At 59.2% G+C, this 16,024-nt stretch overlaps 1 protein-coding gene across 2 annotated transcripts; it reads left to right on the top strand.

Moving 5' to 3' along the window:
* Nucleotides 1-954: 954 nt before the first annotated feature.
* Nucleotides 955-14,426, top strand: Lemd2 (LEM domain nuclear envelope protein 2). 2 transcript variants are annotated; one of them, XM_052163488.1, is made up of 9 exons: nt 955-1,724; nt 3,688-3,728; nt 5,695-5,770; nt 7,621-7,697; nt 8,524-8,603; nt 10,089-10,234; nt 10,803-10,904; nt 10,972-11,074; nt 13,170-14,426. In XM_052163488.1, exons 1-9 carry the CDS (start codon nt 992-994, stop codon nt 13,318-13,320), a joined length of 1,509 nt encoding a protein of 502 aa, XP_052019448.1. In that variant the 5' UTR covers nt 955-991; the 3' UTR covers nt 13,321-14,426. The 2 variants fall into 2 exon arrangements, with proteins under 2 accessions (XP_052019448.1, XP_052019447.1); XM_052163487.1 differs by having other exon boundaries at nt 10,776-10,904.
* The last annotated feature ends 1,598 nt before the right edge of the window (nt 14,427-16,024 follow it).

The following is a 16,024-nucleotide window of genomic DNA, read 5'->3' as shown; positions in this document are numbered from 1 at the left end:
ACAACAGGGCACAGGGGCCTCGCCATCCCACCACCCAAGAGAATTCCACCAGGTACCACAAAGCCTCCTCTTAGCAGGCTCATTGGCCCCAGGGAACCTACGACAAAGGTATCTGTCCCTAGAAGTCCAGAGTATAGGGATCTACCCATGAGGATATTTAGGGTCATCTGTGGCCCGAGGATCAATCTGTCCCAGAGCTGCACTTTAAAAAATATATTTATTTTTATTTTATGCAGGAGTGTTTTACCCACATGTATGTGCACCAGGTTCATGCAGTGCCAGCAGAAACCAGAAGAGAAAGAATATCAGATCCTCCGGAACTGGAATTATCCGTGACTGTACCCAGCCACTGATGTCCAAACCCAGCTCCTCTGCAAGTGCTCTTAAGGGCAAAGCCATCTCTCCAGCCCCACAGGTGCACACTCTTGAAGTTTCAGTGTCCACCAAATTCATGCCTGAAGGCAAGGCCTGGGAAAGCTAGCCTGGCGGTTACTCCACCATCTAAATCCAACCATCAGCCCCCACGCCCATACAGAGACTAGCAAATGGGCCGGATCTCTATTATTGGCGGTGGTTTTCTTACACCTTTGGGCAACTCATCCATTAAGTAAATCAACATTTTATTGAATGTTTACCAAGCGTTAGGATAAACACTGCTAGGTCTAACAGACAAAGGTAAGCTAGAGGGCGGGGGAAGAGATGAAAGCGCGCGCGCGCGCGGGCACACACACACACACACACACACACACACGCAAATAAAATAGTAACCAGACCAACCCTTTGGACCTCACCAACATGGCGGCTCCAGGCCGACAGGGACATTTTTCATCATGGCGGACAGGCCCTCCAGGCGCCGCCCTTCCCAAGATGGCGTTCGGAGCCGACCTTCCCATCATGGCGCGCGGCCCCGCCCGCTCCGCCGCGGCTGCCGGCGGGAGCAGTTCCGGGTGCGGTGCGCGCCGGGGGCGGGCGAGGGGGCGGTGTCCTGGCCATGGCCGGCCTGTCGGACCTGGAGTTGCGGCGGGAGCTGCAGGCCCTGGGCTTCCAGCCAGGCCCCATCACCGACACCACTCGGAACGTCTACCGCAACAAGCTGCGCCGCCTGCGGGACGAGGCCCGGCTGCGCGACGACGAGCGGCTGCGGGAGGAGGCCCGGCCGCGGGGCCCCGAGCGTCAGCGGGAGGAGGCCCGGCTACGAGAGGAAGCGCCGCTGCGCGCGCGGCCCGCCGCGGGCGTCCTGCGGTCGGAGCCCTGGCTGTCCCCGCCGGCCCCGAGCGCGGCTTCCGACTCCTCGGGGCCTTACGGCAACTTCGGGGCCTCCGCCGCTCCCTGGGCCGCAAGCCGCGGCCTCTCCTACCCGACCCACGCCGGGCCCGGGTCGCTGCGACGCCGCGCCTCGGTCCGGGGCAGCTCCGAGGACGACGAGGATGCGCGGACGCCCGACAGGGCCGCCCCGGGCCGGGTCCGCCACTGGTGGGCCCCGTCGTCGGCCTCTGCGCGGCCACACTCGGCGCTCCTCGGCGCCGACACGCGCCCCGGCCTGAAGGGCTCGCGCCCCGGCTCTGCGGGCGCGGTGCGGGCCCGACCCGAGGCGGGCCGGCGGCTGGAGCGCTGCCTGTCGCGGCTCCTGCTCTGGGCCAGCCTGGGGCTGCTGCTGGCCTTCCTGGCCATCCTCTGGGTGAAGATGGGCAAGCCCTCGGCGCCGCAGGAGGCGGAGGACAACAGTACGTCCCGGGCCGGCGCAGGGGAGGGCCCCGGGCACGGGTCCCCGTCGCGCCTTGCGAGCCACGGCCTTCTCTCACCTCCAGCCCTCACTTTCTGCCTCCACTCTCTGCTCTTTCCTGTCTCCCATCTTTCTAGAGTCTCCCCTGCAGCCACTGCTAGGAGCCGGGACACAGCCACACGCCCACTCCTGACAGAGCCCTCCCCTGCCCCTCTTGTTCCTCCCTTTTGACTTCCTGCTCAGTCACACTTGAGAACCGCTTTGAAGACTCCAGACATTTCCCCCTGCCTTCTGGGAATGCCTGCTTGTGGTCTCAGCTTTGTAGCAACAAAAAACAGCACCACCGGGCCTTCATTTGTCAAAAGGAGCCTGGCCCTGCCTAGGGCAGGGTTGTGGCAGAGTTTCTTAACCTTAAACTGCTACCACTGGGGTGCTTCTGAGGCTGGCAGCGGCCTCGGGCTGTGCTGGGAGAGGGCCTGTGAGTCAGGCAACTTCCTAGACATCTGTGCCCACACTCCGTTAAATGACCCCGCATCCCTTGAGGGGTGTGAGAGACCGAGCCTCCTGAGTAGCTGAGGACCGGTGTCTGCCCAAAGGGATTTTTGCCTGATACTCTTGGTTCTAACAAAAGAAGAAAAGCACTCCCTCTGGCATGAGGGGCTATAGTTAGTGACCATCTCACATAGGTGAGGCAAAGCATCTTACCACTGAGCTACACTCCCTAGCTGACTTTTGAAAACGACTCTGAAGCAGGGTCTTATAAGTTATCTAGGCTAGCCTCAAACTCACTCTAACTCAGGATGGCTTCACACCTATGATCTTGCATTGCTTTCTGGAAATTATAGACCGGAATCGCCAAACCCAGGTCGTTTTGGTACAAATTTAGGTATAAAACAACAGTTTGTTTTCTTTCCTACACATGCTCGTGGTTAACACCATTGCCAGCCTTGAGTCAGGGTGACATCTTCCCACAATTAGGAGTAGCTGAAATGCGGGGGGAAAAGCCTAGCCAGCGTCTTAGGCGTTGTGAGGAATGGGGACTATTGGCCACACTGGTGCCCCAGGCACAGCTCTACTGCTGGAGCTGTTGTCCACCCTGGGAATAACGTAGGTCTGCTAGAGGTTAACAGAGGTGAGTGTCAGCGAACGGTACCGGTGCTGTACGCACTCAGGGATGTCACAGTGCTGGGTGCTACTCTGCTTAAGATGAGTTAAGGCAGGCTTCAGGGTCCCTAGAGTTCCCTCCCGCCATAACACATATTCTTATTTGACATACCGTCCTTGCAGTTCGTAAGACTTTTCTGCATGTTTGTTTTCTTGTTTGAGCCTAACTCCCTGAGTTAAGCAGCAAAGGCCATTGGGTTCTTACCTTTTTTTTTATTTGATGTGTATGTGACTCGCCTACAGGTGCATCTGCACAACACACATGCAGTACCCATAGAGGCCAGAAGAGGGCCACGGAGTCTGCAGAACTAGAGTTACACATGGTTGTAAGCAGCCTTGTGGATGCTGGGATTCAAACTCAGGCCCCCTGCAACAGTAGTGGAGCCCTTTCTCCCAGCCTCTGGTTTTGTTTCTTGCTACATCCTCTCTGTAGCCCAGGCCTGCCTCACACCCAGGCTGTCCTCCTGTGCTAACCTGAGCGCTGGGATTAGAGCTGTGTGCATTCCTGTTAGGAAGGCCCATGCCATCCCGTTTCACAGGAGCAGAAACTGAGGTCAAGTTACCCAGGAATCTACAGCTGCTGGTCCACGCACAGCTGGCAAGCGGCCCCAGCTACCAGTGTCCTGACCCAGCATGGGGGCCCTTGGGCCTTTGAACCCGCACTGTACACGGGCCACTGAGAGACAGACCTTCCCGTCTGTACCTTTGTGTCAGCCAAGTTCTGCTTCCCCTGGGTCTTGAGAGGTCTCTGTTTCCTGGGCCTGCTTTTAACCTTTCTCTCTTTCTTTTCTCGGTCTCAGTGAAATTGCTGCCGGTGGACTGTGAGAGAAAAACAGATGAGGTAAGTTTGATCTGATCGCCTTCTGTGAGTCTTCCTGAGGACTCGGAGCTCTGCCAAGACATAAACTTGCCCAGACGATGCAAGGATCGGTTTCAGGGAGCGCTGCCCAGAACGAGCCCGAATCACATCGTGTTCTGTGATGTTTGTGTCAGATTCAGTTTGGGGAGCACAGCGGTACTTGAAATATGGAAGGGTCCAGCCCCAGACTCCGTACAGACACACCCCGTCAGCAGGAGCACTGCACCGGAGGCCTTGGCTCTGCCGCAGTCAGTCCAGGGGGATGGGGGCAGGCGCCCAGGGTCCAGCCCTGAGTCCGCACGCAGTCTTAGCCTGCCTCTGGTGTGCGTCCGTCTCTGACGCATCACGTGGTAAGGGGAATTAGCCCTCTTAACCAATGTGTTCAGCTTGTTTTATGAAGCCCTCGCATCCCCCACAAATAACATTTGGGGAAGGCAAGTGGTCCTCGGCCCACAGATCATGTGAGCTGTTAATGCAGAGCGGTTCTGAGGAAGATAGGAGGCAGTAAATTCTCCGGTTGTAAATCCTACCAGGGGAAGCCTGTGCTGCCAGAGGGCATGGGTAGTGCTCTAATTACTAAGTATGGGCGCCAGGCCTCTGCAGCCCGGGGGCTGGCCCAGAGATGGCACCCCTGCATTGACTGTTCCCTTGCTGATGAAGGGCCAGCCTGCGGCAGATGCCGCTACACCTTGGCTGCTTGCTGACCGTCCTGTTTGCGGTGGTTTATGACACTCCCTTAGGGCTCTTACTGCCAAGCAGTTTTGCTCCCCAGTTGTTCTGCAAAACCAGGCTCATAATAAGTTTAATCTGCTTTCTGTCATAAAATTGGGCTGATGGTTAGACAGTGTGCTCCAGAAACAGGCAGCCAAAGAGAGGAACAAACGCAGAAATAAGAAAAATAGAACTTTCCATGCAACCCCTCTGATGTTCTTCCCTTTTGTTAGGCAGGGTTCCTGGTTCTAGTCCCGGGTCCTGCACAGTCTGTGGAGCTGGTAGACTCCAATGGAAGGAAGAGCATGCTCAGTGCTGGCCTTCCTAAGAGGCGCTCAGACAGACGCCCTGCAGGTCCCGGCTGCACTGCAGAGCTAACGAGCTGTAGCAGCAGCCGCTGGGGCCTGGGGCTTTGGGCTCCATTTTAGATTTGTAACCAGTCCTGCATCTACACAGGAAGGCAAAGTCTGGGCATGTCCAGGCAACATTCATTCTCTGGCTACTTTGGGGGCACGTGGCAGGTGGGCAGGAGCCCACAGGCAGGGACACGCTTTCTGCTCCCTGTGAGGTTCTTGCTGAGTTTCCTTTGGGTGGCCTTAGGTCACCCAAAATCCATATAAACATTTAAGTATCAGGTACGTGAGTGTTCTTAATCTTTTCGGCAGCCGTGATTCCGACACTTTTTCTTTCTCCCTCCACTGTGGAGAATGCAGAGACGGGCTGGGGCCCGTGTTGTCTTAATCGGCCGTCTTCCCGTCTGGCACCGTCCCCTCCCACCTCCGACCTCCGCAAGCCCTGCTGCCATCTGCTAAAGTCGGGTCAGAGCCGTGGGTAGCCATACCTTTGCCACTCTGCTGTGTGTGTTCCACAGAGCCAGTCCCTCAGCGACTCTCTCCCCGCCGGCCGGCCGCCTTATAAAGCCAGGAGGTGGGGGCCGGGCACGTGGCTCAGTTTAGAGTGAGGGCCTCGCGTGCATGGGGCCCGGGATCTGTTTCCAGCACCCAGAAAGCAGGCATGGCAGCGCAGGCAGGTAATCCCGGCATTCAGCGGACAGAGACAGGAGGGTCAGAATTAAACGTCAGCCTTAACCATGTCTTGGCCAGCCTGGTCTACATAAGACTGCCTCAAAAACCAGAAAAGCCCCTAAAATTTAGAGGTGTTCCTTGCTGTCCAGGTGGGCACAGCAGTCTGGCTGCAGACACAGACAGACCTTGACCAGTCTCTCCCTGCCTTTCAGTTCTGTCAGGCCAAGCAGAAGGCAGCCTTGCTGGAGCTGTTGCATGAGCTGTACAACTTCCTGGCCATTCAAGCAGGTGAGTAGCTACCCCCCCCACTCCCCCCCCCCACCCCCACCCCCACAGCCAAGACAGCCCAGCCACATCAGAAGCTGGGGGCTTCAGGACAGGCCTGGGTCTTGCTTCTCAAACTCTTCTCTGGGTCCACAAAAACATGGGTTTGGCAGGCATGAGATTCTGTCCCATCGTGCTTTGGGGCCTTGTGTTGGTTGCAAGGGCCCAGGCCTTGGGTATCCCCTGGTCCCGAGGCACTGGTCCCGGGTCTTGTCCTTGTTTGTAGGAAAGCCGTAGGTGGTTTGTAGGCAGCCTGAGCTGGAGGCGTTCTGCTCCACAGTAGGTCCAAGTAGCTGCCCTCCGGCCACCTTCCAGAGCTGGTCCTTCAGCCACTGAGGGCCCTGGACCTGCTGCCTTCAAGGCAAGAGCTGGAGTCTCCTGCGGCCAGCCAGCTGACAGGGTGTGTGAAGCCCGCCTCCTTTATCCTGGTGGAGGTGTCCTGGCCCTGGGAGGGTGTGAGGTTACTGCCGGGGTCCTGCCCACGGGCTGCTTGTAGGCTCCTAAGACTGGTGAGGATTTTGGTTTCTTTGAAAAACACAGGAATATTATGGAAATGTGTTTTCATTTTAATCCCGGTGTGGCAGGTGTGGAGTCTGGGGCTGCGGCCGACCTTGATTTGCCAAATGCTCTGGCAGGGTGGGGCTTCGTCGGTGGCAGATGGTTTGGAATTCTGGTCCTTTTCAGAGGGTGTGTATGTGCTAGGCCCAGAGGCATGGAGGGGGGGTTGGTTGCTATTGGTTGCTGCTGTTGGTTGTGGTTCGTTAGCATCTGCACAAAGAAGAAGAAATTAGCTATCCTGAGGGCTAAATTCAAACTCCTACTCAGCAGGAAGTCGCCCCTTTCTCCTCTGTCCTTGTCTGTCCTGTTGGTGTTCAGGGTTAAAAGGTTGGGAAGGAAGGGTAGGAGAGAGAAGAACTCTCAGAGCAGCGAGGGGCGGCCACAGGGGACAGCGGGTCACACGCGGGCGGCTGTGGCAGAGCTCCACCAACCTAGAAAGTCCTGTGCTAGGACAGGCTGGCCTGGGCGTGTGCTCACAGGGAGGGGCAGGCGAGCGAGGCCAAGGAGGCCAAGTCTCCGAGTCCTCGCTTAGCCTCATTGACAAAGCTCTGGGTGGAAAGGAGACAGGAAATCCATGGGCGGCCATGGAGGTACCTGCTAGGCGAGGCTGACCCCGCCCTGGCAGGAGAGCAGAGAAGCGGCCTGGTCCCAGGGACCTCTGGGCCAAGAGCGGGGCTGTGTCGTGTCGGAGGGCGAGCCAAAGCCGCCCCTCTGCCCGTGCACACAGACACATACCTGCCAGGCTGAGCCAGCCTCCCAGAGTGCCAGAGGAGCTGCCGAGCGTGCCTGGCCTGCCAGCTCACCTCACAGTAGATGGATAGATAGATAGTGCCCCTCCCGGTCCTCTGCCCACCCCTCCAGGCTCCAGCATGTGTCAGCTCAGAGTGTCTGTAGCCGGCCTCCCGCCTCTCTCCTTCCCAGGCCCTGTCTATTTATAGCACCGTCCTGGTACCTTCCACAGCTCTCTGTTCCGTCTAGGGATCAGCCGCAAACAGGCTTCGGCATTGGGCAGCTTTTCTGTCATTTAATGCAAATCGCTGGCCTGCTTTGCAGGTCAGGTTTTAATGATCTGGAATCGCTCCAAGCTAAGTGGCTTTTGATCTTGCTGAGAGTGAGGATGCCCCCAGAAGCAAGTGCCACCCGGCCGCAGGCTTCCCATTAGAAGCTGATGACTTGATCCTCACTGCATTTTTGGGTCATTTCTGAGTAATTTCTTCACCTCTTCTCTGTGTTTGAGGGTGTCTCTCCCCTCCTAGGTAATTTTGAGTGTGGCAATCCCGAGAAGCTAAAAAGCAAATGCATCCCTGTTCTGGAGGCCCAGGAGTACATAGCAGTGAGTAACCGCGCCGGTCCTCCCGGGACGCCCGTGGCAGGCCGCCCCTCTCTTCAAGCCCCGCTTCCCCAAGCAGTGGAGGCACCGCCACCCTGCCCTGTCTCCTGTCCTGTCCCCTGCCCTGTTTCCTGCCCTGTCTCCTGCCTCTGTCCCCTGACTCCTGTCCCTGTCTCCTGTCCCTGTCTCCTGCCTCTGTCCCCTGCTCTGTCTCCTGCCCTGTCCCCTGCCCTGTCTCCTGCCCTGTCCCCTGCCCTGTTTCCTGCCCTGTCTCCTGCCTCTGTCCCCTGACTCCTGTCCTTGTCTCCTGTCCCTGTCTCCTGCCCTGTCCCCTGCTCTGTCTCCTGCCCTGTCCCCTGCCCTGTCTCTTGTCTCCTGCTCTGTCTCCTGCCCTGTCCCCTGCTCTGTCCCCTGCCCTGTCTGTCCCCTGTCCTGTCCCCTGCCCTGTCTCCTGCCCTGTCTCCTGCCTCCTGCCCTGTCTCCTGCCTCCTGCCCTGTCCCCTGCCCTGTCTCCTGTCCCTTCCCTGTCCCTTGTCCCTCTCCCCTTTCGACTCCTTTAGGCCTCTGCGTCCATTTGTCTTTCCTCGTGCCCCTCCATGGTGGTCATGCACTTCAGGGCTGCTGGGGCCATGTCATGGCCGGCCCTGCCTCAGCCCTGCATTGCTCTGCGCCTCAGCCGCCCTCTTCCTAGCTCCCCTCAGCCCAGCTTATCTCCCTGCCTGTTTGCTGTGCGTGTGGTGTGTGGGAGACTGAGGAGAAGGCTGTCAAGACTCAGATGATGGCCTGGCTGCGGCCTCCGGGCAGGGCTCACCCCCATATCTGCCCACAGAACGTGACCAGCAGCCCCTCTGCGAGGTTTAAGGCCGCGCTGACCTGGATTCTGACCAGCAACAAGGACGTGGGCATCTGGTGAGTGTGGTGCTGTCCCGGGGCCCGGGCTGCCCTGTCCCACCCTTGCGCTGACTCCTCGCTGACAGCAAGGGCAGGCCTGTGCGGCTGCCAACTGGATAACAGCACTGCCCGTCCAGGGGTTGGGGTCCGAGCCTGCTGGCCGAGGCCTGCTAACTCCTGCTCGTGTCCTGCTGGGACGGAGATATCCTGGGCTCCCTCCCCTGGGCTGCAGCGTGCCCTGTGTAGGTGAAGCCCTCCCCTGGGCTGCAGCGTGCCCTGTATAGGTGAAGCCCTCCCCTGGGCTGCAGCGTGCCCTGTGTAGGTGAAGCCCTCCCCTGGGCTGCAGCGTGCCCTGTGTAGGTGAAGCCCTCCCCTGCCTTGGCTTCGTTCAGTCTGCAGAGGCCTGGGGAATGCTGGGCTCTGTTCTGACCTGGCAGTTCCCTGACTTTCCGTTGCTGGCAAGCCCCGCTAGCACAGATAGCAACCCTCTTGGGGCTGGGGGTGTGCCCAGCAGCCTTGCGGGAGGGGTGGGGCCCAGTCCTCTCCATTGCTCCTTGTCAGAGCCTGTGTTCAGGTTCCAGCTCCTGATAATAGCACACACTCTGGGATTTTGTTCTCTTCTCTAATCCACCCAAATGACTAATTCCATCACAGCGCATCCAGCGCGGACCCTCGGGCAGCTCGGCCAAGCGCTCGGTAACCGGATGCACGCCATTATTAAGATCCGATGGCTTCAAACCGGCTGCCCTGAGCGGCTCAGCGATTTTCCTGGGTGGGGAAAGGCAGAGGAGAATACGGATTTTCTCCTCCACAGTGCTCTCTGGAGCTCCTGTGGGAGAATGAGGACACTTGCCTTTTCCTGCTGGCCAGGCGGCTGGGAGGGGAGTGAGCCAGCTCAGCCAGCCAGCGTTGAAACCGGGAGCAGGGAATGGGGTGCCTCATGGCAGCCGTTCTAGGAGTGTGTGGTGTGGGCATGGCGTCCTGTCCTGCGACTCCTCAAGTCACCTCACCGCTGCTCAGCTGGAGATTGGCCCCTCGCCACCTGGTGTCCCCCAGTTGCCCCTTGCCTCATGGGTGCTCCCTGATGTTTACACAGACACAGTTTTTGTGCCTGCTTCTCACAGAAGAGAGGCGCAGCCTGCCTCCCTGGTTCTGTCTTTCAGTTCTTGCCACTCGGCAAGCAAAACCAGGGACTCAGTAAACATTCCCATTTCTCTATGCTAGGAGGTGGGAATCCAATTTACAGCTTAATCTTCTGCATGCTGAGAGAGGCTGTCAAAGACCCGGCAGAGGGGGACGCCACTTCAGCGGCAGGGGTTCAAGCTTGCTGCCATCTTTAAAGCTTCCTTCTTTCTAAGCAGCCAGTGTGGGAAATTGCAAGCAAGAGCACAGGCAGGACTGCGGGCTGCTCCTGCAGTGGAAGCCTCCGCTCCTCCCACGCCCTCGCCTGCTGGCGGAGTGGGGCTCCCACTGCACTATGTTTATAGCCATGTCCTGTTTCAGGCTGAAAGGGGAAGACCCGTCCGAGCTGGTGACCACAGTGGACAAAGTGGCCTGCCTGGAGTCCGCCCGGCCCCGGATGGGCGTTGGCTGCCGCCTCAGCCGCGCCCTGCTCACTGCAGTCACCCACGTGCTCATCTTCTTCTGGTGTAAGTCCTCACGGCCGCTGGGCTGCCCTGTCCCTTCCTGTAAGTCAGGGACACTGAAGGGGTCGTCTCACCCTGTGCACCTGGGAGCTGGCTCATAGAACAGGAGATAACAGGCCGGCCTCTGCCCTGGCTGTCTTTACCCTCAGGGCTTGGTGGCTGGATCGGTAGGTATTACAAGTAGATATGTATGTCCTTGGGTGGGCAGGAGCCTGTCGGCCACCCTGAGATGCGTGGGCCCTGGGGCCCAGTTGGGGTCCCAGTGCACAGACCAGTTCCTCTCAGGAGGTGCCGTGGGACCTTGGCCTAGTTTTACTCCAGAAAGCTGCAAATGTCTGCAGAGATGGGAAGAGGCGGGGAGGATGCCGAGCGCGGAGGCAGAGCTAGGAAGGCCCCCTGAGCTGTCAGGATCCCAACATACAAACACTTGGCATCAGTGTGCAGCATGGGCTCCTGCCCATGAGCGGGAAGATGATGTGAGGCTCAGATGGGCTGGGAAGGGGGACCTGGGGCACCTAGGTGACGGTGGCCTGTCCTCACTCAGTGGGGGCTGATGCTCCTTCTGTTCCAGGCCTGGCCTTCCTGTGGGGGCTGCTGATCCTCCTGAAGTACCGATGGCGGAAGCTGGAAGAGGAAGAGCAGGCTATGTATGAGATGGTGAAGAAGATTATAGGTGCGTGTCCCCGGGGGAGGCGCCCGGACCCGGCAGGCCGGCGCTAACTGCTTCGCTCTCTCTGCAGATGTGGTTCAGGACCACTATGTGGACTGGGAGCAGGACATGGAGCGCTACCCATACGTGGGCATCCTTCACGTGCGGGACAGTCTGATCCCCCCTCAGAGCAGGTGAGTCCTGCTGCAGGGCGGGGCGACCACTGAGACCATGGAGGGCGGGGCAGCCCAGACTGCAGCATCAGCAGCCCACAGAGTTAGCCTCCTGTGAATGAATGACTGTCTGCCCCCACTGCTCGTTTGGCTCTGCTCTGTGGCAGAAAAGCCAGGCAGGAGGACCAGGCCATCAGCAGGCCTCTGCAGACTGCCCGTCTGCGGCCCAGTCCCCTCGGGTGCCAGCTGTAGATGGTCTCTTGTTCCCATGAGTCAGGTTCCACGCTCAGCGCCTGGGGCAGCCATCCCTCCCGGTGGATGCTGTCAGCCTGCTGGTGCCTAGTCACCGCTGACAGAAAATGGAAACCTCCCAGCCGCCTTTGGGGACACCCTTGGGGTTCTGCAGACCAGCATCCCTTTGTCTGAGTCGGTCACTGGCAAGGAGAGGGGGGAGCTTTTTAGACTTTGCGACTGTGACCCTGAAGTCAGACATGGCCGGTGGAGATGGGGCATCCGGCAGGGTCCTCCCCGGTGTCAGTGTAGACTGGGTTGTTCACTGGCTGTGTGTCCCCGGCCACATGCCCCGTGATGCTCAGAGGTCACAGTCTCCTGGTCGTCACGTTACCCACAGACCTCAGGACAGTGGAGGCCATGTGTGGATGAGGAAGCCCAGGGTTTGGGACGCGAAGAAGGCCTGACTTGGACTGCTGTGGTAGCACTCGGCGTAGCTGCGCCGGGCCCTGTCACCGCGCTGCCCTTCTGTGCAGCCAGGGAGTCCGACGAGAGCATTTGCAGGTCTGCGGCTTTGTTTGCTCTGTTTCATTGAAACAGACTCTTGTTTTGTAGCCCAGGCAGGTCTTGAACTGACGATCCCTGTGGGTCGCTCCTGAGTGCTGGGGTCTCTTGGCCCTGCTCCTGGGCCGAGGCCTCTAGTAGCAGTTTTTCTGTGAACCAAAGTCCTGGCTGCTCTCCAGCCACGTGCGTGCCCTGGGCAGCTGCGGCTCCATCTCCCTGCAGGCTGCAGACGGGTCCCTGCTTCTCTGAGAGCTCAGCCTGTGTGTCCCCGGGTCATACTCAGCTCTCGTCTCCCAGGGAAGCCACTGGCTGCACCCAGACTCCTGTGCAGCCAGCCTTTGTGGGCCTCGCCCTCATACAGTGACTTGCACTGCCGTGCAGAGGGCTGCACTGAACGGCGCGGTACAAAGGCCACAGTGCACCAGCCACTTCCGCAGGGGACTGCCAACCACTCACTGTGGGCCGCGGAAGGGGAGATTCAGCGTCCACGCCCTGGGGACATTAGAGCAGCGGAAGGAAGAGGAGGGATCCAGGTGACACGGGCAGTGGCAGGGACAGGTGCTGAGAGGTGGCCTTGAAGTTTGGCACGCCAGTCCCAGGCACACAGCACGGACAGGGCTGTTGGCCTTCTGACTGTCCTGATCCGACACACATTTCCCAATGGGAACCCTGACTGCAGCTGTGTCACCTAGGCCTCACAGGCAGGCACAGCTGTAGGGAGCTGACCTGTAGTGGGTCTGAGCCCACCCCACAGCTCTGACCATCTCCTGAGCCCCCGTCTGCCAGGCCAGGCTCTCCTGCCGATGAGGTTCCCCCTCCTCAGGACCTGGCTTGAGGCTGGCACCCTGTCCTCTAAGCTCTTTGAGTCTGTAGCATGTCGGGTAATCAGAGCATCCAGATTACAGCATTGTGGGGACAGGGACAAGTGACGCTTGTAAGAAAGGAGACTTGTCTTTAGGAGTCAGTGGGAGCCAATCACTGTTCTGTGTGTCCCCTTCCCAACAAAAATATTTCAGGACCATGTGGGGTGGCTTTCCCATCTTCCTTAGCCCGTCTTCACGCCAGCGTGTCCTGCGTCACGGTCTGCATCTGAGCTACGCACAGTCCCCATGGTCCTGGGTATCCGCCCCTTAGCCACACTAAGGTGTGTGGAGCCCAGGAGGCGAGGGACTCCCCAGTGCCCTGCTTTGCCCTACATCCATGGTGGTGCCTGACAACATGTCCACTCTGGCTAAGTGTGGCAGAGCTTAGAAATGCCGCACTCTGGGCGTGGTGGGCATGGCGCCAGCCCGGCTCCGCCTCAGCTCTCTTCTCCTTTCAGGCGGCGCATGAAGCGCGTGTGGGACCGTGCTGTGGAGTTCCTGGCTTCCAATGAGTCTCGGATCCAGACCGAGTCCCACCGAGTGGCCGGGGAGGACATGCTGGTGTGGCGATGGACTAAGCCCTCCTCTTTCTCTGACTCGGAGCGATAGGACAGGGCCTGGCCCAGCCAGCCTGGCCCGGCCACGCGGCCGGGGCGAGCAAGGACCCAGACCTTCGGTGCTCATTCACGCCTGCCTTGATTGCCCTGCTGGTCTCTGTTCCGGGACATGTGGGCTTACTTAGGGTGGCCAGGAGAACGGGCGAGCCCCTCCTCTATGTCAGTATTACTGACAGGAAGGAGAGAATGGCCTGTTCTCCCGGAAAAACAGACGGGCAGTGGCTGGAGTCCTGGAGACCCTGCACGCAGCTAGACAGCAGCGGTGTCCTGAAGCCCCTCGCTTGGGAGGTGGGCCGGGTGGTGGGCTGGGGCGGCGGGGCCTGGGGAGAGCTTGGCCCATGTGTCTTTGCACTGTTTCCAGGGAGCTTCCGGGTGATGGGGGAGAACCCCGTCCCATTCCACTTGGGCCTCTGTCCAGAAGGGGAAGAGGTTAGAACTTAGGAGCAGCTGTCGGGGACAGAACAGAGGTGGCTGGGATCTGGAAGGCGCGGCGGGTCCAGCCTCAGCTGCCTCGGGAGCCTCAGTGAACAGAGGTGGCTGGGATCTGGAAGGCGCCGAGGGTCCAGCCTCAGCTGCCTCGGGAGCCTCAGTGCTTCTTACAGTGCTTCTTACAGGTCAGAAGTGCAGCCTGAGCCGGTGGAGCTCGGCCTCCTGCCAGCCCCCTCCCCTACTGAGAGCAGAGCTCCTGGCTAGTTAGCAGGGCGGCTGGTTAGCAGGAACAGGCAGGGTGCGGCATGGTGGCTGCACACTGCCCTCTGCAGGCCACACAGCGCAGTGGGGCCGTTAGCCCTGGGCTTAGGAGGACCTGCTCCAAAAACGCGCAGTGGGGGCCTCACCACAGCAGCAGGAGGATAGCCCCTGGGGGTGAAGGGCAGCTGCCTCCCAAAGACGCGGACGCCCCCCTTTGGACCTATTGCTGTTCTCTGTGTCTTAATAAAGTACGGTCTCCATTTAGCAATCTGCTCATTGCCTTGTGTCTGGGTGGTCAGCAGGACCAGGGACTGAGCAGGCACCCATGGCGAGGCCTGTTCTCATGGCCAGAAGATGGCTTTTGTATCGGGCGTGGAACTGTTGGAAAAATAAAATATTTATTGAGAATGGGCGTGGTTTTGTTTGTGGTCCTTCCTGTCTCCCCAAAGCAGTGGCTGGGCGGGGCGGGGCGGGGCTGCCCTGGCACTGGACATCAGGTGAGTCGCTTAAGGCCTTTTGAGCTGCAGTACAGAGCTCCAGGCCCATGTCGCTGTGCCCGCAGCCCCGAGTCCAAGGCTCCCGGGGCCGAGGGAAGCCCTTGAAGGAGGCGAGCTCCTGCCTCTGTGCCGGGCTGTTGCCAGTGCTGGTGGGCAGGGTTGGGGTGCTCTCAGGAAACCGTGGAACAAGCCACCGGTATTCATCTTCTCTTTGCAGGGTCCCAAAGACTGGTTGGCCAGAAAGATGGCAGCCTAGCTATGTACTGTAGTCATGGCCAGCCTTGGCCTCCTTCCTGTCCACACCAGCCCCATCTGTGTGGACATGTTGTGGGGCCCAGCACACAACTCAGGAAGGAGCCAGCCTGTGTGTCCCTCTTCCTTCGCTGTGGTATGTTCTCCCTTGGCATGTTTTGTCTGAAGTGGTGGGAAAACTAACCCAGGGATCTGTGCCTGGGAAGAGCAGAAGCCAGGGCAACAGGAAGCAGCGAAAGGCCCCAGAGCCCAACACTCGCAACCGCTAGCGGACTGGGGTGGGGTGGCTCTGCTGGGCCTGCAGACGCCCTTGCCTATGCTCTGAAGACAGCATAGGGCCATGGGGGATTGTCAGAGGAGGGGCTGAGGCGTCCCTGTAACAAGGCTGTGACCTAGGAGGACTTTGGGTTTTCGTCTTTCTTTTTGAGATAAGCTCTCCAGTAGCCCAGGCTGGCCTTGAGCTTCTCACCTTCTTCTCTGCCTCCTGAGTGCTGGGATTGCAGGTGTGCACTGCCGGGCTCGTGCGCTGTGGAGGATTGGATGGAGGGCTTTGTGCATATTGGGCCAGCATCTACCAACTGAGATACAGCCCTAGCCCTGGGCAGTTCCCCGCTCAGTCCCAGAGTGTCCCCAGACTGCAGGCCTGTCTATCCCTAGTGATAAACAGCTCCCTTGGGCTGCGTGTGTGCCACTAAAGAGGCAGCAGGAAGGCGAGAGAAACTGTGGCCCATGAATCTCAACATGGCCACACACCCAGGCGCTCTGAGCTGCCTTCCAGAGGCTTGCGGCTCGCGACGAAGGTAAACAGCCATCCGTCACTCATCTATCATAGGACTTGGGCAGCAGCTGTTCCCCTTAATTAATGCACTGTTGACTTTGAGCTCAAAAAACTCCCCTCACTGAGGCACACGCGAGACTCAGATCCATCATCCGTCCTCTCCCAGACAGAAGGGACGGGAGAGCGGCTATGTCACCCGATTGTCCCAGAAAGTTCTCCTTGGGATGTCAGGCAGCCTCTTCAACTGTGTCCCCTGCAGAGGGTCCCTAGGACGCACGAGGGACAGCAGAGGCAGACATCTGGATGGACACAGGGCTACTGTGTTCGTGTTTGCCCAGACAGGCAAAGCATGGGGCTAGCATCCACAGGACAGCTGTGCCCTGCTGTGACCTGCCGGAGATTCTGAGTAGCCTCTCTGTGCTGTAGCAAAGTGGGGAGAGCTGTCTCTCCTCTATATGGCCCTGAACCCCAACAGCCAA

The sequence above is a fragment of the Apodemus sylvaticus genome, chromosome 19 (genome assembly GCF_947179515.1).
Source record: "Apodemus sylvaticus chromosome 19, mApoSyl1.1, whole genome shotgun sequence".
Lineage (NCBI taxonomy): Eukaryota > Metazoa > Chordata > Mammalia > Rodentia > Muridae > Apodemus > Apodemus sylvaticus.
This window is presented reverse-complemented; position numbering and strand designations above follow the sequence as displayed.